The sequence below is a fragment of the Cydia splendana genome, unplaced genomic scaffold (genome assembly GCF_910591565.1).
Source record: "Cydia splendana unplaced genomic scaffold, ilCydSple1.2 scaffold_57_ctg1, whole genome shotgun sequence".
Lineage (NCBI taxonomy): Eukaryota > Metazoa > Arthropoda > Insecta > Lepidoptera > Tortricidae > Cydia > Cydia splendana.
In genome coordinates, this window is record NW_026946894.1 from 306,283 (window position 1) to 331,008 (window position 24,726).

Consider the following 24,726-nt stretch of genomic DNA (forward strand, 5'->3'; position numbering starts at 1 on the left):
AATTGAAATATTCACTCTTCAGTTCATAATTCCACGATATCACAAATCACAACATTCACAATGCATCGAATTTTCTTTAGGTACAGTACCCCGCAGTACTTTCGCGTTACGATCCCTCGATCTGATGTCGGGGCTTAATGTAGGTTTAGGTATTCAGGAATGGCTAGATGCACTAGGTGGTACATCCGTAGGGCGTAGATATTTAACGCGAGTACAAGTACGCGAGGCGTAATGCAGTCTCTATTGCTACTGTCCGACCAGATTGAGATTCAATCCCAGAGTGACGCCAGCCTGCAGCCTGGCGATCCCACTTATTCTAGTCCACAAAAACCATAAGCTAATTAATTATCAAACAGAGCAATTTCCGAGAACACATTCAGACGTTACAAAAACCCCTGACGCCTCTAATACGCTCCCATAGCCTCTTGAACAGACATCTTTATTACCCACGTCGCTTACAAGTGTTTTTGATAAATCGTAAGTATGTCATGTAAGCGCCCATTATTTTCAATTTACCAATTACATCACCTGAGCGTCGACATATATGTATACATAAACATATAATCTATATATAAATGTATATATATACAATAAAGTATTCAGATCTAACTACATCAGGAGTCTAATAAGGACAACTTTTTCAACTTCTCCTTGAGTGAGGCAACAGATTGCGATTTCCTTACGTCCACTGGTAGATCGTTCCACAGCTTAACTGAGTAGGCAGTGAAAGACCTACAGTACGCACGCGACTTTTTCGGCGGAATGGCTAAAGTCAGATTGGCAATAGATCGCAGACGGTGACCGCAAACAGTAGCCAGAAATCTAATTCCTTCTGATAGATACGTAGGGGATGCGGGATTAAATAACACGTTAAAGAGTAATGACAGAACATGCACATCCCTACGATCGGCGGCCAGCCAAGCTGCGAGCGGAAGGCAGACACGCGATCGTACTTACGTAACCCAAATATATATATCTAATGCAGACATTTTGCAAGCGCTCTAGCCTGTCAAGCAGTTCCTCCCTTAGGTCCACAAAAGCAATGTCCCCATAATCGAGGAGTGGCAGTAAGAGAGAGCGAGCAAGACAGATTTTAGTAGAAAGAGGAAGAAAGTTTTGCAGTTGCCTCAAAGAGTGCAGCGAAGCAAATAGCTTCCTACTGACCTCCGATATATGCGGCGTCCATTGAGAGTGTCTGGTCTAGGATGACACCCAAGTTCTTGACAGTAGAGGAAAGTGGAATCAAAGTCCCGTCATAGATAACATCGGGTAACACCATATCCGCTAGTTTGGAGACAAAATGAGGACTGCCAATTACAATTGCTTGCGATTTTTTAGCGTTCACTTGTAACCCGAAATTCAAAACCCAGTTGCAAATAGCTCTTAGGTCGCAATTAATCTTACTGAAAAGAGAAGGAAGTTCGTCAATGTTAGCCGCCACGTAAATCTGCAAATCGTCTGCGTACAGATGGTAATTAGACCTTAAAGATTCAAATAGTGAATAGAATCAGGCGTTACTTTGCGGAAATCCATATTAAGAGCCAACAGGAGTGGTCATTTCTCCATACAAACGTAGTCCTCGTTTTCCTCCGTGGTTTTTGAAGCTAGAGCAATGATTTTTTCAACACAGATTAATATTGTCAATATCTGTGTCGGACCGTTTTGCTTTTTTTGATATTCTTGTTTTTTAAGGCGCTAGAGCCCTTCAAAAACGGCCAAAATGGCCTAATAGACTATGCCGCAATGAGAGGCGTGATATTCAAAACTGATATCAATTAGCCAAAAAAGCAAAACGGTCCGACACAGATAATTTCATAATCATTTAGATTTCTAAATTTGGTTACGATTGGTTAAGTTTTGGGGGAGGAAAAAGAGGACTACGAAACCTCGATTTTTGTCATTTTTACGCAGGATTTTTCGCCTCAGCTGCAGTTGTCCCTATCGCACTAATTTTAGGGGCGGAGTCAAGTTTCTAAATACGTACACAGCCAGAAAAGTGATGGGCAATAGTCGACATTTAATGTCGATAATCTAGTGATGTAAGAAGTTATCGATAAACCGTCTTGTGTGAAAATATCTAGATCCTAAGATACAAGGGGTTTTGGGTTGAGAGTAGGGAACACATTTTTGTAGTTATGATAAGTATACAATCTATTATGAACTTTTTGATTCTAATATTTCAAATTAGAAATCAAAATCAAAAATATTTTATTGCATGGTTAAAATGGGTTAACAAAATTTTTAGGTACCTACAGGCACGCTTCGTAATTGTCGAGCAATTTAGGGTCCTAGCTGAATTGGTTGTTCCATACTTACTCGTGCTCTATGGAATGTCCAATTTAGCTAGAACCCTAAATGGCTCAACAATCACGGAGCATGACAGTACAAATGATTCATGTTCTGTATATCCTGCCCTACAATGGCGTTAATATTTGGTTGTCATGTCTATACTTCGTTTTTAAGCATTATTGAAAAAAAATATAGTAAATACTAATATTAACCACTAAGTACATAACTATTACAAAAAAAGCTAAATAATTATACGATTGCATGCTTAAAAAAGACACGTCACCTTCACTCTAATGCTAAACAAACGAAGAATAAGAACTAACAGCGATAAGACCGCCTGTTGCTACCTTTATCTACATTGTAAATCGGTTTTAGGGTTCCGTACCCAAAGGGTAAAACACGGGACCCTATTACTAAGATTCCGCTGTCCGTCCGTCCGTCTGTCACCAGGCTGTATCTCACGAACCGTGATAGCTAGACAGTTGAAATTTTCACAGATGATTTATTTCTGTTGCCGCTATAACAACACATACTAAAAACAGGATAAAATAAAAATTTTAGTGGGGCCTCCCATACAACAAACGTGATTTTTGACCGAAGTTAAGCAACGTCGGGCGGGGTCAGTACTTGGATGGGTGACCGTTTTTATAAATAATGGTACGGAACCCTTCGTGTGCGAGTCCGACTTGCACTTCGCCGGTTTTTTTTAAATTTGTTTTTATGTTTGTGGTGTAATAAAGAATATTTTAGAGTCAGACCAAGAAAAGTCTACAGCAATTTTGATAGCACACGCAGTGCAAGTGTTATTTATATGTCATAATTTCATAGAAGCGACGTTTGAAATAATACTTGCACTGCGTGTTCTATCAAAATCGCTATAGATTTTTCTTGGCCTAACTCTACTTTAAATTACAAAGTAAGGCCTAAATTATAAAATAAGGCCCATCAATGTTTTTTTTTGTGTTTATTAAACTTGATATTTTGTCTATAGTATTAGCGGACATGGCCTCAAAATTTAAACCCGCTTAAGAATCGGGCCTTATTTCGTGCATTATATACAATACTACCCATTTTTGTGTAGTCATTATTTATACTATAGAAGCATTGTTTGAGTAGCCAATTATTTAAACAGTATTTTTTTAAAGGGCAACGGTGGCAATATTTTAAGGTCTGGATAATAAGATACAGATCTTAATAAGGATATCAATGTAAGTGAATGTTACCATGACTACCAAACAAACAAATGTGATAGAATTTGCCAGCTGGCATTGTAACATTCAGACAGTTACCTATGTACCTAATCTGAAATATGAATAAATTAGTAATATTTTAAACAGGAAAGTAAACCGAATTTTGGCCTTTTGCTGGACACAATCACAATAGTAATTTGTTTTACAAGAGGGCAAAGTTTATCGCCACCGGTTGATGCATTTGCAGCACCAATGGTAGAAAATGCAAGCTCATCATCAACTGCATAATCGACGTTTGATATGACTATTGAATCCGAGCTTTTTGATCATGAATCAAAGGGAAAAACAACATTTTAGAAGGTCGCAGAATAGTGGATTTAAAATATTTATTTTCTGTGATCTCAAATATCAGGCACGATCATACAAAGTGTATATTTGCTGATCTTGCCTTTGTCATTGAAAGACGTAAGGGTTTACACAGAGAATATATATTTAAGTGTAATATGTGCAAAAAAAAGGAAACGATACACTCTGAAGACCCAAAAAGAAAATGTTAGTAAATACTGCTCCTCCCCATGGTTACTTGGTTCCTTATTCAACCTACCTGAAATTAAACGAGTAGGTTAGTAAATTATATCATTTTACATTATAAAGTTAAATGTTTAGGTATCTCAATCACTTACTCACTGGTGGACATGGACGCAAAATTTTTGCCCATCTAATAATAATAATAATATTCTTTATTGTGCACAATGAAAACATGATTAAATACAGCAAATTAACATTAATAAAAAACTAAGCAACAACAGGCGGTCTTATCGCTAAAGAGCGATCTCTTCCAGACAACCTTCAGGTAGTAGAAATTATCGAAGGGAAGAAATAAGTATAAGGGTAGCAAAAATAAATGAAGTGCAAGATCAGGAAAAAAAAAAAAACAGCACAACTAAATATATAACAATATGAATACATACATTAAAGAGATATATAAATAAATAAATATATAAATAAATAAATAAATAAATACATATATACATACATATATCACACAACACAGAATCAGACAGACAGACAGAATCTAATTATTAGCGAGTTTGAGGAAGTGACAGATAGTGAATTTTGAGTTGAGCCTTAAAAATGGGAAGCGATTTAGCATGTCTTAGCTCAGACGGCAGAGCATTCCACAACCGAATCGCTTGGAAGGTAAAAGAACCGTTATAGAATTTAGAAGAAGAAGAAATTTGGGCAAGCAGATAGTTCTGGGAGCATCTTAAAGAAGAGAGGTATTTGAAACGCTCCTTCAGGTAGATAGGGGTAGAGGGGTTGAAGAGAATACCGTACAGGTGAGCAAGAATGTGAGAATTGCGTCGCAAACGTATGGGGAGCCACTTGAGCTCCGAACGGTAATACGAGACGTGGTCATATTTTCGCAAGCCATAAATGAACCGGATGCATAGATTTTGAAGACGTTCGAGTTTATTTAGTTGCTCTACAGAAAGATCGGGATGGCTGATGTCCGCATAATCTAAAATGGGGAGAAGCAGAGCATGAGCAAGCGCAATTTTGGTAGCGAGCGGTAGAAAGTTACGAAGCCGCCGTAGGGATCCTACAGCAGCAAACATTTTCCTACTAACCTCATTGATCTGGGGAATCCAAGATAGAGTACGGTCCATAATTATGCCTAAATTTTTAACTTGAAACGAATAAGGAATCTGTGTGCCGTTAAATAAAATCGTAGGTAAATTAGAAAAATCTATTCGGCAGATTAATTTTGAACTACCTATAATTATTGCTTGCGTTTTAGATGGATTGACAATGAGACCATAGCGATGACTCCAGTCTAAAATGTTTTCTAAATCAATATTTGTAGTACTAATAACGGATGGAAGATCGTCAAGCACACCCTGAGAATAAATTTGTAAATCATCAGCATACAAGTGATAAGAAGAGACGATGTTACTGGTGATGGAATTAATAAATATCGAGAAGAGTAGTGGGGATAGAACGCCACCCTGCGGAACGCCGGCCAGAGTGTTGGACCAAGAGGAATGAGAACCTTCTACTTTAATTCTCTGCCGACGACCGACAAGGTAACTTCTAAACCATTGAATAACTGGAGGTGATATATTAAGGGAACGTAATACTGAAATGAGAATGTCAAAATCGACGGTATTAAACGCGTTACTAAAATCCAACAACGTTAATACCGTCACCATCCTTTTATCCATTCCCTCTCTAATGTCATCAGTGATTTTAATAAGCGATGTGACCGTGCTATGACCGGAACGGAAACCGGATTGGAAAGGGTTCATGAGGCTATATCTATTTAAATAAGAAGTTAGTTGTTGATGGACTAAGCGCTCAAGAACCTTGGAAAGAAAAGGAAGAATGGATATGGGACGGTAGTCAGAAAAGGAAGAAGGTTTAGACTTTTTAGGTAAAGGGATTATGTGAGCTTCTTTCCAAAGCGTTGGGAAAATACTAGAAGAAATAGAACTATTAAGGATGTGGGTAATGATAGGAACAAGGAGATCAAGGAGTGGGAGGATCATATTACGGCTCACATTGTCTACTCCAACAGCATTGGAGGATACTGATAGTATGTTCTTCTTAACATCACATTCGGAAAATTTTGAGAAAGTAAATTGAGAGGAGACAGAAGTTGTGAAATTAGACAGATCGTTGAGAGTCTGAGTCTTGACCGGTCCACTGAAAGTAGCAGAAGCGGAGAAATGCTGGTTGAGCAAATCAAGATCTACATCCTTATTCACAGGGGATTGCTGAGATTTACCTACTCCTAATGTTTTAAGGAATTTCCAGGTCTTAGTAGGATCGCCATTTTCAACGGAACCGTGGATGTGACGTCTCTGGGCATCACGGCAGACAGTGCTGCATCTGTTACGCAACGTATGGTATTTTTCCTTATTTCTGTCAGATGGATTTATCCTGTATTTTGCTTTAGCTACGTTTTTCTTAGCAATCAAAGATCGTATGTTATCGGACAGCCATGGAGCCGGAAGATGCTTAATTTTAACGGGACGGATTGGGGCATGGGTATCATAAAGCTGTGATAGAAGAGAGTTAAATAAGAGAAGTTTGTCATTGACATCACTAGCCTTAGAAATCACGCTCCAATCAATCTGAAGAGCATCATCGCACAAGTGCTCAACGCTCATTCTACCAAAACTACGCTGTAATAGGATTCTGGGTTTAGATTTAGGCGGTCGAATTTTATAAGATAAGAGAAGCAAATCGTGGTAAGAGAATTCTACTGCCGGGTATTGCTCGTATTTAGCAACATGACTTGAAGAGGAAACAAGAGTCAGATCCAGTAAAGATGGAGAACAATTGGGAAAGTGGTGAGTAGGACCAGAAGGGAGTATGGCTAAGTCGCAAGCGCTAGCTAAGGAATTTAATGATTTGGATCGGAAATCATTTTTTAATAAACATGTATTGAAATCACCCATAATAATCTGATGATTGAATGAAGGCTTAAGGTCTTCGAGGAGTTTTTCAAGTGAAGAAAAGTAACTTATGTGCATAGAAGGAGAATAAAAAACACCAAGAAGAACCTTTGAATGGGATAAGCAAATGTCAAGAAATAGATACTCTGCTTCGTTGGAACAAGTGGGTGACATACTAATAATAGAAAAAGGAATGTGAGATCGAATATAGATGGCAACCCCACCACCGCCTCTACCGGAGCGGTCATTCCGCACCAACTGGAATCCAGGCAGGGAGTATGAGGTGGACGGCAAGCAAGGTTTGAGCCAGGATTCAGAAACAAGAATGGCATGTATGTTATTTAAATCAAAGGTTAATAGAAGGTCATTATAGTGGGCGGGAATACTCTGGGCGTTGATATGTACAATATTAAAATTTTTAGGCACGTCGACTAGTTGTCCGTTAAGTATGTCATGAAGGGAGGGCGGAAGGCTGTGGAAGCTGTCGTCATCTCCGCCGGACGATAAAGAAGTAAACTCATCACCACTATCACTGTCGCAAGCTAAACTATGTTGTGTCATAAAAAATAAATGATATAGGTATAAATATTATATATATATATATATAAAATAATGTGTATGATTAAAAAATAAAATGATTAAAATATACGACTAAATTTCATTCTACTACCCGCCAGCAGTACTGCAATTAAAACGTTTCAACTGAAAAAATAAACATACAGAAAAAAAAACGATCCAAAAAAACGTTATTAGTAACGTAACGTTACTTTAAACCCTGGCAACAATATAAAAATTAAAAAGAAATGTCAGTACTGTCACTGTCAAGTGTCAGATATAAGCCACAACATACCTTAATTTAATCCCATCTAAATAGGAGGTAATAAGGCCTATAGTAGGTATAATAAGGCCTACCTGAAAAATAATGTTCTTACAACAGTGTAACCGTGTTAGTTATTTGAGTAACATATATAGTAGAGTGATACAATTAAAAGCTAACAGCAAACCAGTACATAAATTATATCTTATGTACTTCTTATGAATTACACTCTTATAAAGGTTTCGGCTAATTACGCATATGTGCATCACGCAATAAAATCTATAAGTAGGTACCTTTTAAAGTAATGAATACTCGTATTCTTAAAATAATGTTTCGTATAATAATAATACCCTCAGGTACCTTTATAGTATAATACTTAGAGGTTAAGTTCGTTGAAATTTAGATACTTAAATAAATTACTTTCAATCGGAATAGAGATGTTTTAGTTCCTTAAATTTTCAAATAAAATAAAACTAATATGATACTGGCAAATATTGGTCATATTTCTTGAGTACCTGGGCCTTATGAGAATACAGTAGGTATATGGTGCTTATAAGAATTATGTGCTTCATAAATCGAAGTAGGTTTATATAAACGTACATAGGCATTTTACATTAAATTTTTTTTTAATGAAATCTGTTTTGAATTCACAAAAAATAATACTATTACACGTTCTTAACCTAGTTATAATCTTTAATATTTAAGATTTTAGTAACTAGGATGAGGGGGACATATTAAATTTATTCCCTAATCTTAAGTTCTAATATATTTATTACTTATCATTATAAATACATAATGTATATTTATGTGTAGGTATATGTATTATATTTATGTGCTTACTTAACTAATAATTATTCTTGTACTATGGTATTCAGTTCTTTTTTTATTATATACTTAATCTTATTAGGCTTATTACTTATTTCTAGTAAAACTCTATTAGGAAAGTTGTTTAGAATAGTAGGTAAGTATGAATTCCAAACTCTATTGCCATATTCATTAAATATTATGTGTGTAACTAATAAACACGATTTACCTATATGTATGTAGGTACCTACCTATACTTCGGCAAGTCATCTTTGACATTAGAAAAATGCAGCAAACTTAAAAAAAATGTAATCGACAATGATCGACCTCCCATAATAAATTAAATTTAGTGCCTTTTTCTAATGTTAAAGTTGGCTGTTGAGTGTAAGAGTATATATAAGTAAGTACACGATTTATTTTCCCTACCCTTTTGACTCATTATTTGACGTTATCATGAATTCTTTATAAGTAAGTGTGACGTTTATACAATAAAAGTGCAATGCGAACTACCTGCAAGTCGACATTCTGTTGTCAACTGTCATGGCGTACAGGCGGGTCGCGGAGCACACCTGACTGACCAACAAAGTTTTATTTATCACCTTGTAATACAACAGAACCTAGACGTCACAATGGCGACGAGGATAAAGAACGTAAGAAAAAACAAAAAAAATCGATGTAGTTGCTAAATAACCGACAAAAAGTTATCAGTTTGAAATTATTTTTTCAATATAAGGGAGGGAGACGAATGACCCAAATAGCACAGGTATGATGGACCCATTGTGGACTTAATTTATAGTTCTGAGCACATAAACATCTTTATAAGGTACACTTCTGGTATTGAAACTATATTTTGATCGAGAAAAGAACTATTTTTACGCTAATATTATTACTATAGGGCACATTTCAACGTCTTATTCAGTTTAAATACTATTTAATGCTTTTACCTTTCCAAAAAACGGGTCGGTGAACAGAAATTAAGCCAAATACAGTAAAATAAGTTATTATAAAATAGAAATAAAACTTTTATAGCGACTGTGTATTTAAGGAAGCGTGTAAAACTATAATTAAGTTATACGTATAATAAATACACTGTCGCGCATATTGCTGTGTAGTGCTGAATATGTCTGTTCACCGGTAATTTACTACAGGTAACTAAGTATACCAACGTGGTGCTGTCTGCGTTAACGGTTGTTGAAACAATATCTGGGTGCGCTGTAGTTTATTATTAGCTCACAAATGTATCAAATTAACGACAAATGCTTAATAATAGTTCACATAATAGGGTTAACACTTTTAACCAGAAGTTATCTACCTAAATAAATAATAAGTGTACGCTTTATTTAGCGTCAGACTCAATAAAAATCAACAGATCATCTGCTATACAACATGGTGCTACTTAGCTTACGTGTGCTAGTTAGATATGCATTTAAATTATTTAACCAAATCAGCATAATATTATCTGGGTCTTGTTTCTATAATGCAAAAGGAAAAATAAGTAAACAAACTGATACTGTCGGTGAAATTTGTCGTAAAGCTTAAGCGTAATACGAGTATTCTCCAGAAATGGAATACTTTTATGGTTGTAAATGTTGTTGTGTTAATATTGCACTCACCCTCCTGGGGCCCAGCCATACAAGGAAAAAGTCTGAAATTTGCTATTGAAATTTGAATCTATAGTGTAGGATTCAGGGTTGATTTTGTTTTGTTATAAATGGAACGAAGCAAAACAGATGCAACTCTGCTTCAATTAAACATTAGGTTGTGTCGCTAAGGAGCAAAATGTCATGGTTACGGCGACGGCGAACATTGAATCCTGAACGAAGCGAGGTATTAAAATGGAATACTGAGCGTAGTGAGGGATTCAAGTGTTAACGCCCAAAGTGAAAATAATTTTGCTACCATGTGACCCATACTGCTTTTCACATCACATAATATATGTATAAGGAAATAAAAAATAAAAATAAGTTAGATTAAAGAACCTAAAGTCTTAAGAGTTTAAACCTAAAGAGTCTTAAGAGTTTAAAGAGTTAAAGAGTGAAAAGAGTCTGAAAAGTCTAAAGAGTTAAAAGAGTAGAGTCTAAAGAGTCTAAAGAGTCTAAAGAGTCTAAAGAGTCTAAAGAGTCTAAAGAGTCTAAAGAGTCTAAAGAGTCTAAAGAGTCTAAAGAGTCTAAAGAGTCTAAAGAGTCTAAATAGTCTAAAGAGTCTAAAGCGTTTAAAGAGTCTAAATAGTCTAAAGAGTCTAAAGAGTCTAAGGAGTAAATAGTCTAAAGAGCCTAAAGAGACTAAATAGTCTAAATAGTCTAGAGTCTAAAGAGTCTGAAGAGTCTAAATAGTCTAAAGAGTCTAAAGAGTCTAAAGAGTCTAAATAGTCTAAAGAGTCTAAAGCGTTTAAAGAGTCTAAATAGTCTAAAGAGTCTAAAGAGTCTCAAGAGATTAAAGAGTAAAGAGACTAAATAGTCTAAAAAGTAAAGTGTCTAAATAGTCTAAATAGTCTAAAGAGTCTTAAGGAGACTACAGAATCTAAGTTAGAGTCTAAAGATTGTAAGAGTTTAAATAGTCTAAAGAAGTCTAAAGGGTCTAAGAGTCTTGAGAGTCTGAAGAATCTAGAGGCGTACATGTGTGCAGTAAACAGATTTTGTTGAAAATAATTATAATAAAAAAAAACCATTTTCCGAATAAATGTAAAAAATTCTTCCACCGAACCGAACTTAGAAAGTACCTACTACAGCTGGTAGGACCGTGGGCCTTGGGAAGGTATGGCTATGCTTAATAATTCTGCCGCGCCAGCAATGATTGCGCGGTGATCGATTACATTTGGAAACTCATGAAATGCTTACCTTGTCCTCCTTAAATAAGTTCTTTATTTAATTATTTAAACGAGTTTTCAAATGCAAGTACCGCGGTTATGGTGGTGGGGCGGGGTTGCTGATGCCGACTATGGTGTATTTAAAATAACTAACTACACATTGACACAACCTTGCCTATAAATATGAAAACTAGAAAAGTCGAGTTTCATAGGCTGAAAAGACAATGGTATTAATGTATAGTTTATGCAAGATACGAGTTCCGTATAAATAAATACCTACAATTGGAGTGAAGACTCCGTGAGTGGAACCTAAGTCCGAATAAGGAAATACCATTGGAGTGAAAACTCCGCGAGTGCTGCATGGGATATCGGCCCATGTAGTGCAAATGATAAGTTCTTCAGAATTAAAAATAAATATAGCTCAGAAAAAAATCCATAAAATTTAAATTGTTAGTAATATGTGACTATAATTAACGATAAGGAGTGAAACTCAGGTTATTGTCACAAAGACGATGACGACCGGTCTGGCCCAGTGGGTAGTGACCCTGCCTATGAAGCCGATGGTCCCGGGTTCGAATCCTGGTAAGGGCATTTATTTGTATGATGATACAGATATTTGTTCCTGAGTCATGGTTGTTTTCTATGTATTTAAGTATTTATATATTATATATATCGTTGTCTGAGTACCGTGAGCTTACCGTGGGGCTTAGTCAATTTGTGTAAGAAATGTCCTATAATATTTAAAAAAAAAAAAAAAAAAAAAAATATTTAAAGACTCGTCGTTGAACTTTAATGTATGTCTTGGTTTCCAATCCTATGTATATGACTGTGTCTACCTGTTCTGTTTGTTACACGTTAGGTTACTTCGATAACTCCTTAAGTACAGAAACTCGGTAGTTAGAAGGTACTTACCTAACGCACATGTTCCGTGCTTACTTACGGTTAGTATTACAATGACGTCTTAATTGTCTGCTTTAGAATGTGTCTGAGTGTCGTGTGCCTGCTATCTGCGAGCACTCTTCCAAGTACGCACGTTTCAGAAGCTAGCGTAATGGACATTTTTAAAGTTGCTGTCGACAAATTATAAGAATACTTTTCGCAAAAACAGAGTTTGTATGAACGATTCGTGTTTCGACTGATGCAACAAGAATTGTACTTTGGAAATTTCTAATCTAATCTATTCCTAATGATTCTAAATGTGATTTCAATGCGGAAAATTGAGCCTCCGCCGATCTAAAGGAAAATATTGAATCTAGGGGTTTCAGTTACAATAAACAAGTGATTATGGGAACAAATTTGATAAAATGTTAGGAGGCAACTGAAAGAGTTTTTGGGCAAACATAACAAACAGGTAGACAGGATTGCGATAATGGCGCCGCCTTCCCCCTAAAAGATAAAATGTGCCGGCATGTGATAAATGTGCCTACAAAGGCCAATTCAAAATGCAAAGCTGCACTAGGACTAAATGAGTACCGATAAAAGTCGACGGGCCGACTAAATTAAAGTCCAAAAATAAATAAATTACCTAAAGCCAATCAACTAATTTTAGTGCCAAAAGAACACAATAGTAATTCTATAAATTTACAATCAGGTCAAAGGTCAATTTAAGGTAAATAAATAGACGCTGGGTGCTAGATGCCACACATTGTGTAGGTATCTAAAGTAAATGCTGAAAAAAATACAAAGTACCAATCAGTGACGATGCGTGAAACCTTGCACTCCCACTGCGCTACTTTATATATGACTTGTTCCTAATAGTGAAAACATACACATACGAACATAGTAACCAAATCCGTAAAATGGACGGCCAAGCGATGGCGTCAATATCGGACAGTTACCCAGATAGAGATGAGTTTTAATTAAGTGTAATAAAAAGGCACGTTAGTGGGAAATTTATACTGTGTACGTATAAAAACGTAAGGACCAGACGTGATCTTGATTGCACCAAATTGCAGTTTGCCTAGTTGAGGTTGAAACTAACAAAATCAAACAAACCTTGTAAATTGAGGTTGCAGATCGAGCCTCTATATTTGCAAGAGTACATATATATATTATCAAAGAAATATTTACTTAAGTCGTTGTTTAATTATCGTACAGGTACTAAGTACCAAGATGAACTAAAACCCAAAATGGCGTAGGGTTTTATTAAAGCAACGGAATAATAATAAAGTAAATCTTCGAACAATGTAGTCGGTGAAACCGTATTCATGGTAATGAAATTCCATTGGTTCCTTGTAAAATATACATAATTAGAGTTAAACAATATATGCCACCATCAAAATGAACATACACAGATGCTAGTTTTGCTCTATAATAAATCTGTAAGTAATTGAACCTAAGGGAAGCAAAATATCTATAAAAAAATTTATTAATGTGACTGTAACTGTAAAATTAAGGCTGTGTATATTGTAGTCAAGGGCTATTGTAGACTATAGTCAAGGCTAAAATCAACTTCCAATTGTAAGCAGGGATTAAAGTTGTTTTCATAACATAAATAATATCATTCATTGTATAAGTAACATTAAGTTGCTAGATTAACAGTACAGTCGATATACCATACTTGAATATAATTGAGGTCAATACTGTATTCAGCAAGTAGTATAATTAAAAAACGGTAATTAAATAATGTATCCAATGCAATTTATAATAATAACGGTCAAATATGTAGGTACCTACATCATTTTACCCGAGTAATAGAAATCTATTTGTATAGATCATGGTTTGCGTAAATAACATACCAGTACACAAGTAAAACTAAATAGGTTGTGATATCTGGTATGACTTTTTACCTTACTTAACATTGGACCATTTACGTATATTATAAATTGCATTATATCTATATATTATACTATATTACCTATCAAACAGCCAAGTAAAACTGAGGAAATCAGTTGTTGCCAATAAATAATGTACATGTACGAGATGTTATTGGAAAGCGACATGTATGTTACAATTTTATTGGAAATTCACGAAATAGGTATTAATTGTGTGAAACGTGTATATAGCTTGAACGCTAATGAAAATACCTAGAAAAGTGTAAGCATCCAAAGAAAATATGTATCAATTAAGTTTAAACTGGTAAGATATTTAAACCTCGAGTTATTATCAATTTGAATAAAAGAAAGCAGACTCGAAATTCAAAACTGAAAAAAGGAGAAGGAGAAAGACTGACATTGTAAAAGTAAAACCATAATTATATTAAAACACTTTATTACGCTAAACAAGTACATAACAATAAGAGAATAGAATAAATGTGTACAAAGGCGAACTCATCCCTTTAAAGGATCTCTTCCAGCTGACCGCTAAGCAACTGAGAGAGATACTAGGAATAGTGAAAATATTCCAAGGTTATATTGTTAAAAAATGTTTATTGTTGAACTGTTGAGAAATGAATATATCCACACCTCGCCGAGTTTCTTCCGCCGGTTCTTCTCGGGTCTGAGGTTAACGCTGTTTTCCGAACCGGTGGTAGTATGTCGGAATTAGAATCTAAATTAACCTAGCAGTTATAAGATAAACAGATGTGAGATGACTGAACTATTGTTGCATGGCTAACGCATAAAATAAAATAAATAAATCATTACAAAAAGGAAGAGATGTGACGTTTATACAATAAAAGTGCAATCCGAACTACCTGCAAGTCGACATTCTGTTGTCAACTGTCATGGCGTACAGGCGGGTCGCGGAGCACACCTGACTGACCAACTGAGTTTTATTTATCACCTTGTAATACAACAGAACCTAGACGTCACAGTAAGTATCATAAGTAGGTACCCTACGTGCAACACAAATGTCATAATTATTGTAATATTATAACCAGAAGTTTTGTAAACAACACGTAGGTATAACAAAAGGTACTTACTTGAATAAAGGTAGATGAATTGCGTGCGGTCCAATAGGTAACCACAACTCACGGAGTCCAAAACAATAAGCTGATCAGCAAAGTCAAGTAAACAAAGCCAAGTCACAGTAGTAGAAAGATTATCGAGTTCCGTAAACGTAAGCCGGGTCAAAAAATTCAATCGCAACACAGTAAGTAATAAGTGAACGCCTCGTGGCAGTACTTAACGCACGAAAAATGACATTGCAAATTGTCGGCAATGAGGCGCGCGCGGGTGCAAGCGTACGCATCTGTGTGCGTGCATTACACACACAAATACAGTCTCTCACGCCCCGTCAGAGCGACGGGTATATTCAGCTTGAAATCTCAAAATTGACTTTTAGCTCAGCTCCCGTTTCGTCTTAATTAAAACGAAAATATTACTTTGCTAATCCGCGAAAAGATAACGTGCTAGTCAATCAGTGCTAACCCGTTATACTTACTTGCGTATTTTTACATGCAATTAATATTCCCACCCTCCCACCGCAAAAATAAATACGCAAATAAATATAACAAACCACCACCAAAAGAATAATCCTCGACACGTGTTTCGCCTCTCTACGAGGCATCCTCAGGAGTTGTTGACGGTCTGACGCCCGGCAACGGAATGACCTGTAATAATATACTCCGCCTGGTACTCTATTCCGAGATTCGCGTATGACCTAACTGACACGGGCCTACGTCATCATGCTGTTTACAGGTTCTCAAACTTTAAAATGTGGGAGAATTTTAACCAACGGTGAAAATTATTTTAATGGCATTAATTTTAAGTTATTCATGTAGAAACATAGTAAAATAAAACAAATCTAATGTATTAAATTAAACTTTATTTATCTACACAAGACAAACGTTTAAAAAACTAATTCACAGTTACACATTAATTACCAAGCTTACGACGTGAAAAGTTTGGAAAACACTGCGACTGCTGACACTGAGCGAGAAGGAAATAACAATTAACACGCGTTCGACAAGGATGACGGTCAGGGCATGAAGTTATCTAGACCCGAATTGTCAAATGTGACAGCGCTATCCTGTGTTGCCAGTAATGTAAACAGAATTACCCGAACGTCTGAAATTTATTTCGTGAATCGGAAGATATTGCTAACGAATAATTAAAAATGACGTGTTATTGTAAAATTTAAGATAAAATACATTATAAATGAAAATTATAAAATTATAAAGAAATATTTTAACTTATTAACCATAGCTATAATGTACCCATGTAACATGTTATGTTGAAATAAAGTGGCAATGTTATTGTGACGTAGGCCCGTGTCACTCTGGGAATAGAAGACCATGTTTTATTAGACCATGACCTGTCTAGAATGGTCGACCATATTTATACCTTGACCACTCCCCCTACTGTGCAAGTGTGAGTGAGTTGGAAAAATTTGTAATAACGGTGATGACGCAACATTCAATTGTTCGTTAAGAATCATGCCCCTATTGTTGTACCTAATTATTTCCAGTTGTTCCAGAACACCCAAACGCAATCCCTTTTCGCAAACATGTAAAATATCAAAAGAATGATTCTCAGATAAAGTGTGACCTGTATCTAATAAGTGCTTTGCAAAATTGGACTTCTCTGAAAAATCTCGCCACTGGTTTTCAGTAAGGGATAATTTGAAATTGCATCTTAAAGTGTTATATTCAGAACTTTCATTTAAGTTGCATAATCTCGAATTCGATATTCTGGACCAGAAGGCGAGATACTTTGCTTCTGAACTTGCACACCAGATGTATACTACCCAGCTTAACAAATTGCATAGGTTAACAGAGTCGAGTTCTGGTTCATTTTTAAGGAGAAGGGATGTGCAAGTAACAACTCACCATGTTTTCCATCCTCGAGTCAAGAATTTAACTAATGTGGAGTTCTCAGAAAATGAAATTGGGCTTTTAGATAAAGGTTTGAAGTATAATTTCCAGACAAAAATTACTCAGAGAACATTAGAAAATTTGGCAGTGGATTCTGAGGTTGCAATAGTACGGGGCCGTGGTGATGTAGATACAAAGACCATGGTGGCTAATGTTATCAAGAGTACTAGTCCAGCAGAGTGCGTGTGTTGATTCTGATGTTTTGCTGTTGAGATCTATACAACAGAAAGTGCAAGACAGTGATTTGGTGGTTTCAAAGGCAGACAAAGGCAACTGCATTGTGATTATGGAGAAGGGACAGTATAATCAGAAAGTACTAGACCTTATTCAAGGACACGGATTTTCGAGATTGCAAAGAGACCCAACTCCAGGGTTCCAGAAAGATCTTAGACAAGCAGTTAAGAATTCTTCGTTTGTTTTTGAAACCGAACATCAGAAGAGTATGGTTGTACCTATGAATCCACGAGCTCCTATTCTTTATGGACTTCCCAAAATTCATAAGGATAATATCCCAGTTCGTCCAGTGGTCTCATATTTGGGTGCGCCAACTTATAATCTGGCAAAAAGGTTGAATTCCATTATAAGAGACAAGTCCCAGTTCCAGCCGAAATTTTGCTTGAAAAATAGTTTGCAGTTAATAGAAAAGATCAAGGACATTAACATACCAGATAATGCTGTTCTTCTTTTATTGGATGTAGACAGTTTGTTTACAAATGTGCCATATGGAGAGACTTTGTAGATTCTTAAGGGTCTTTTTGAAAGGCAACGTTTACATCCAGGGGAAGTAGATGAATTGATAGATCTAACAGCGATTTGTATGAAACAAAATTATTTCAGATTTGGGGGACAGTATTATCTGCAAAGTGATGGTTTGGCTATGGGCTCACCACTAAGTCCTTTAATGGCTGATATTTTTATGGACCATTTTGAGAACCAGCATATTGTGGGCAACAATAATATATTATACTATTTTAGATACGTGGATGATTTGATTATTTGTTGGACGGGTAGTATGGGCTTGCTGGATGCATTTATTGCTGAAATTAATAGTAAGCATCCAAAAATTAAGTTTCAAAAGGAACTAGAGCAAGACAACTCACTGAATTTTCTAGCTATACCTAGGAGAATATCAAAATCTACATTATTGAAGGCACTACTAAAGTCCAAGAGCACAAGGAGAGTGAGCTTCCCACCCTCGATATTAAGACGAACGTCATCGGTTACCTTAACCAATGTCGTGACAGTGCTATGCCCGGGGCGGAAACCAGATTGGAGAGGATTGACCATACTATGTCTGTTGAGATGTGATGAAAGGCGACGATTTACGAAGTGTTCAATTATTTTTGATAAAACTGGAAGGATGGAAATGGGCCGATATTGGGAATAAGAGATTGGACTAGAAGTTTTGGGAAGTGGGATTACATGGGCGTGTTTCCATATAGACGGGAAGGTACCGGATGAAAAGGAGTAATTTATAATTTGGGAAAGGACAGGTGCAATGTAATCCGCCGTAACCATGAGCATATCCAGACTTAGGCTATCCTCACCAATGGCTTTCGTCTTAATATTCTTGAGGATAGAAAGTATTTCCTGCGGAGAAATGACACCCAGATTTAACAATTACTAAAGTAAACAACAGGCATCAGTTCAAAATTTACCGTAAGCCTACACATACCGATACAGTTATCCCGGCTTCTTCCACGCATCCGTGGCAGCATAAGTTGGCTGCTTTTCATTGTTATGTGCATAGAATGTTGACTGTGCCTCTTTCTGATGAACACTATCAGATTGAATTAAATAATATTTATCACTTAGCAGTTTCAAATGGTTACGATAAGTCTGTTGTGGATGGTATCATCAGAAAAAAGCGGAATAGTATAGTCAACACTATGTTGTATGCGGAACGATCCTCAGAACCGATTAAGAAATATCAAGCGAGCATAACTTATGTTGGCAAGTTGTCTGATGCAATTTCCTGTGGCCTTTAAGACAAATAACACTTTGCACTCAAAGCTTTGCAATGGCAAAGATAAGATCGAGAATGGGAAAAAGTCTGGAGTTTATAAGCTTACTTGTGACGATTGCAATAAGGTGTATGTGGGGCAAACGGGCCGTAATTTCACTACTAGGTATAAAGAGCATGTTACGTCATATAGACATAACCATCCAGAGAAGTCCAATTTTGCAAAGCACTTATTAGATACAGTTCACACTTTATCTGAGAATCATTCTTTTGATATTTTACATGTTTGCGGAAAGGGATTGCGTTTGGGTGTTCTGGAAGAACTGGAAATAATTAGGTACAACAATAGGGGCATGATTCTTAACGAACAATTGAATGTTGCGTCATCGCCGTTATTACGAATTTTTCCATCTCACTCACACTTGCACAGTAGGGGGAGTGGTCAAGGTATAAATATGGCCGACCATTCTAGACAGGTCATTCCGTTGCCAGGCGTCAGACCGTCAACAACTCCTGAGGATGCCTCGTAGAGAGGCGAAACACGTGTCGAGGATTATTCTTTTGGTGGTGGTTTGTTATATTCATTTGCGTATTTATTTTTGCGGTGGGAGGGTGGGAATATTAATTGCATGTAAAAATACGCAAGTAAGTATAACGGGTTAGCAATGATTGACTAGCACATTATCTTTTCGCGGATTAGCAAAGTAATATTTTCGTTTTAATTTTTTACTTAAAGATTCAGTAATGCCGTCAATAAAGATGGAAAAAGGCAGAGGAGAGAGCACACCACCCCGGGGGACACCAGCGGTAAGGTCACACCACCCGGAGACCTTGTCGTCGACCCTTACTCGCTGGCGCCTACCAAAGAGGTGGCTTCGAAACCAAGCGAGAGCAGATTGAGAAAGGTTAAGCGTATTAAGTATACCTAGGAGAATATCAAAATCTACATTATTGAAGGCACTACTAAAGTCCAAGAGCACAAGGAGAGTGAGCTTCCCACCCTCGATATTAAGACGAACGTCATCGGTTACCTTAACCAATGTCGTGACAGTGCTATGCCCGGGGCGGAAACCAGATTGGAGAGGATTGACCATACTATGTCTGTTGAGATGTGATGAAAGGCGACGATTTACGAAGTGTTCAATTATTTTTGATAAAACTGGAAGGATGGAAATGGGCCGATATTGGGAATAAGAGATTGGACTAGAAGTTTTGGGAAGTGGGATTACATGGGCGTGTTTCCATATAGACGGGAAGGTACCGGATGAAAAGGAGTAATTTATAATTTGGGAAAGGACAGGAGCAATGTAATCCGCCGTAACCATGAGCATATCCAGACTTAGGCTATCCTCACCAATGGCTTTCGTCTTAATATTCTTGAGGATAGAAAGTATTTCCTGCGGAGAAATGACACCCAGATCGAAAACAGAGGAGTTGGGGTGTAGCCTGTCAGAAAGAGATGAAATTGTGGTCTGCTTAACAGATGGGTCCAGAGTAGTAGGAGAGTAACTAAAATGAGAATTCATACCGTCTAAGTCGAGAGTACCATCTGGACGCTGTTGAACTTTACCCACCCCTACTTCAAAAAATTCCAAAGTTTTGTCGGAGGACACTCGTCGTCGATGGATTTGTGAATATACCGACGTCTTGCCTCACGACAAACTCTGTTACAGCGATTATGCAGCGAACTATAACGAAGACGATTGCTCTCAGAAGGATAGATCTAAGTTTAATGCGAGCTCTATTTCTCTTCTCCATGAGACCTTTAATTTCGGGGGTAAGCCACGGTGCAGGAAAGTGACGGACGTGCATCGGCTTCAAAGGAGCATGGTGGTCAAAAATCGCAAGCAATGTTGCATTGAAAGCCTCTACCCTTCCGTCTATATCCCCAACACTTCCAACGCTGTGCCAGTCAGCATTGCGCAAGTCATCCTACAGTGCCCGCATGTCTATGCCACGAAGGTCACGTCGTAGTATAACTTTATGTCTCCGTTTGGGTGGATGTTTTCTAAAAGAAGCAAAAATCAAGTCGTGACAAGAAAAGGAAGCAGCGCACGGTGGGCTGCCCGTAGGCCATAATTCAATAAAACGCATGTGGTATTTTTAAATTTACAATGGCTGTTATTGTTTGCCAATAAACGTACTTTGATTTAATATAAATAGATCCTGTATAACTAATTACGTTAATTCTATAACGACCCTCGAAAGCGAACACAACTCCCGTTGGTACGCGTTCTCTTATCAGAGACTCATTAAGTGATCGGTCATTAGTGGTGAATTCCTGACTAAATAGTGACTTTAGTAATTATTATTAATATGGAGCTTAAAGAATCAGGTATGTTGTTTTGATTTCATAGAAAGTTTCGCATTGGAATAAAATATATATTAATAATAATAGGTCTACACCACCCTAAAAAGTCGTACGCATCACGATTAAAATATTTTGCTGACTTAAACTTTTAGTTATGTTACTACACGATTTTACATACGAAACTAGCATCATTTTGAAACCCAATATTTCCAGATTAACGGCCATAGACTTCTTTTTGCAAATATTTGCCTATGTGGTATTTAGAAAACTGCTACGCCTACGTAGGCCAACGCGTAGCAGTACTACGAAAGTATTACGAATGGAAATTTACCCTTTTTCTTTCTTTTTTCAGGTGATGTGAACGTCGGATCTTTTACAAAGGGATTTTTATTTAACTTAGTAGTTCAGATACAGAAAGACGTTGTCAAGTGCTACAACAATTAATAGGAATGGTGCCAGATATAGAAAACGTGGATACAAGAGATTTGGATAGCATCACAAAGTACTTACATTTGTAGTAGACATGTAATTTATTGGAAACCAAGATCGACAACCGCAAGATTGCAGCGAGTTGTCATAGATATGAGCAACCATTGGGTGTAAAGAAAAGTGCAGTATGTTCGAGGTGTAAATTAACATTTCATCTTGATTGTGATGGGTATCCGGAGAAAGTATATAATCTCATGGATCGTAAAAAGAGAGAAAATTGGAAGTGCAAGTCGTGTATAAGGACAAGTAAATCACCTTGCATGGAGGACAAACAGATCATGCCATCGTCCAGTGTACCGGCAAGAAAAACAAAGAAAAACGAAATCACCCCAAAAGAGCCGGTAGCTAAATCGCCAAACTCCTTACTACCTATTAACCCAAATACGGATACTATTGATCCTTCAGAAAACTACTCCACTCCAAAGCCAAACCGATATCTCCGGATGAAAAACAAAATATTCACGCTACGAATACTGGAACCCAACAAAATGAAACCACATCACAGGAGCCGATATATGAAATAACAAAGGATGTAACAACTAACCCGGACATAACTAGTGATGATGTTCCGGTAACGGTGTACTGTTGGAATTAACTTGTTCGTGACTATAGATATTATATATTTATTTATTATATTTAACGTAGGTATTCTATATATTTGTTATATAGGGCGCATGGGAATTACATAATCGGTTTACCTTCAACTTTGATAAATCTAAAGTAACTGGCTTATCAGTCGTATTCAATATCCGTACGGGTATTTGACCTTTGTCTGGTCTTGAAATGACACCTGCTACAAAAACGCCTGCTTGCATTTCCTGGGCTAGTACTACACAGTCGTCTACCAGTTGTGACGTAATGTGAGTCATAACTTCGCATCGCGGAGGTATATTATGGACATACGTATTATTTAAATGTACTTGCATAGGTATCAAAACGGACTGACCTCGGTCCTCTAAAATTAATGCATTGCGTTTATAACTTATATCTGCATCGTAACGTTTGAAAAATTCTTCCCCTAAAATTGCTTGGGCTGCGCATTGCATATTCTTAAAAACATGAAACTTTTCTTCGCAAATGAAACCGTTAAAGTCTAAGTCTAAATATATATATCCTTCTGAAGTTAAATCTCCGCATACTCCCTTAATAGTAATGCTATGTCCTTGTATTTGTCTAAAAAGATCGGGTTTGTTTTGTAAATATTCGTACCTAATAGCACACAGGCCTGCTCCGCTGTCGGCCAAGAGTTTTAATTTATATGTTTTACCTATACTACAAGTTACTGTGCTATAATTATCTTTATTATAACTAAATATCGCGCTATTCATATTAGTCACGAAAAAACTGCCTGTTAGGTTTTACATTATCGTGTGACGGTTGCATGTGCTGCGCACGCGTATTCGGGCGAGTGGGCGCGCGCGCAGGTCGGTGGACTGTAGCTGCACGGTCAGCGAAATTGTCCGGTCGTTTAACTCTATTTGTCGAGACGTGTTGCGAAATACCTGTGTTACGGTTATTATTGGAATAATACCGTGTCCCGAATGTATTTTTATTTCCTGTGTTAAAATCTCTGCCCTTATTCCTATTGTAACGCGCAGAGTGGGCATTCCGGTTCCCGTAATTATTACGAGAATGTCCCCGTCCATAATGTAGGACTTGATCCTGTTGTGGTGATGAGCTGTGCTCGTCAATGGCCGTCCTGATTGCTTCGGGCAATGACGTAAATTGCCTAGATGATATTATTGTGCTTAATTTTGGGTCTGCTAGACCGTCTGCAAACCGTTTAATGGCTGATTTCTCGTTCAGCGGACGAAGTATATCGTACCTGCTATGGTTACCGTCGGCCTGAGATATGGTCAGGTTGACGAAAAGATCCTCGATCTCGGCTCCGAATGCCTCTATAGTTCTCCTACCTTGCCTAGCTCTGTATAGTTGAGCCTGAATCGATCCGGACGATTTTTTAGGTAGTAAGAATGTGCGCATATCCGTGACAAGTAATTCTACGCTACTATATGACGTCTTTAATCTGAGCTTAGCGCTAGATGAAAGTCTTGTTTTTAGGACGAAGTCTATTAAAATCTGTTGAGTTTCGCTATTAATAATGGAACTGTACATTAGAATACCGTCTATTAATTGTTTAGTGGTATCCTCCTGCCCCGTCATGACGGGCAACAAGGCGATGGCCGTCTTGACATCAAAACTGGGCTTAGCCATTTTTCCGTCTGTTTGAGATTCTGTATCAAAATAATTTAATGCTATCTTTATCCTACTGTAAGTGTCGGCAATATCGTTTATATGCTTATTAGCTAACTCTAATTCTGAAATTTTATATTTTTCCGTTTGCTTCTGTAACTGAGACACAATATCCGCCGCGCGATTATATAATTCGTTTGATTCGTCTAGTTTCTTTCTACCTATTTCTTTCCGTCGCCTCTCTGGACCTAACTTTACAATATCTTCTCTTAATTTATTTAACCTTTCACGAATGGACACTAACTCAGATAGCATAATAAATTTGCGGCTACGGTTAATAACATACAACGGCTAAAATTAGGATACCTAACATTTCCTATATATCGCGACGAAACAATTAAAACATAATGATAAAGTTATATCTAACTTACATTAGTAGCGGGCAATGTACCCCCGTAAGTAGGTTATGTCGAGGCTGCATTCCGCGCTGGCTGGGCGGTCGCGTGACGCTGCTGGCGAGCTGGCACCTCCATGTGGCACTCGCTGACGCTGCATGTGGCTGCCTCTGCTCCGACGACGATGACGGGCCGGGCTAACCCTGGACTCCCTCGAGCATGGGCCGGGATAACCCTGGACACCTCTTGATAT

General features: G+C 37.2%; 1 protein-coding gene and 1 long non-coding RNA gene across 2 annotated transcripts; one reads left to right on the forward strand and one right to left on the reverse strand.

Moving 5' to 3' along the window:
- Window positions 1-617: 617 nt before the first annotated feature.
- LOC134805756 (uncharacterized) lies at window positions 618-20,343 on the forward strand. The gene is made up of 2 exons (XR_010146385.1): window positions 618-1,471; window positions 19,828-20,343. It is a non-coding gene; the product is annotated as an uncharacterized LOC134805756 (long non-coding RNA).
- A 691-nt stretch (window positions 20,344-21,034) lies between these two features.
- Window positions 21,035-24,433, reverse strand: LOC134805742 (uncharacterized). Its single transcript, XM_063778979.1, has 2 exons — window positions 23,514-24,433; window positions 21,035-21,093 (listed from the first exon to the last, which is right to left on the reverse strand). Exons 1-2 carry the CDS (start codon window positions 24,391-24,393, stop codon window positions 21,035-21,037), a joined length of 939 nt encoding a protein of 312 aa, XP_063635049.1. The 5' UTR covers window positions 24,394-24,433.
- Window positions 24,434-24,726: the final 293 nt, after the last annotated feature.

Bases quoted from the DNA above. Each gene is read 5' to 3' on its own strand.
- LOC134805742 (XM_063778979.1), bottom strand. From the start codon at position 24,393: ATGCTATCTGAGTTAGTGTCCATTCGTGAAAGGTTAAATAAATTAAGA. The intron at 21,094-23,513 runs GTAATAATTACG...TGCTTCTTTTAG, and splicing joins TTATGGACGGGGACATTCTC to AAAACATCCACCCAAACGGA.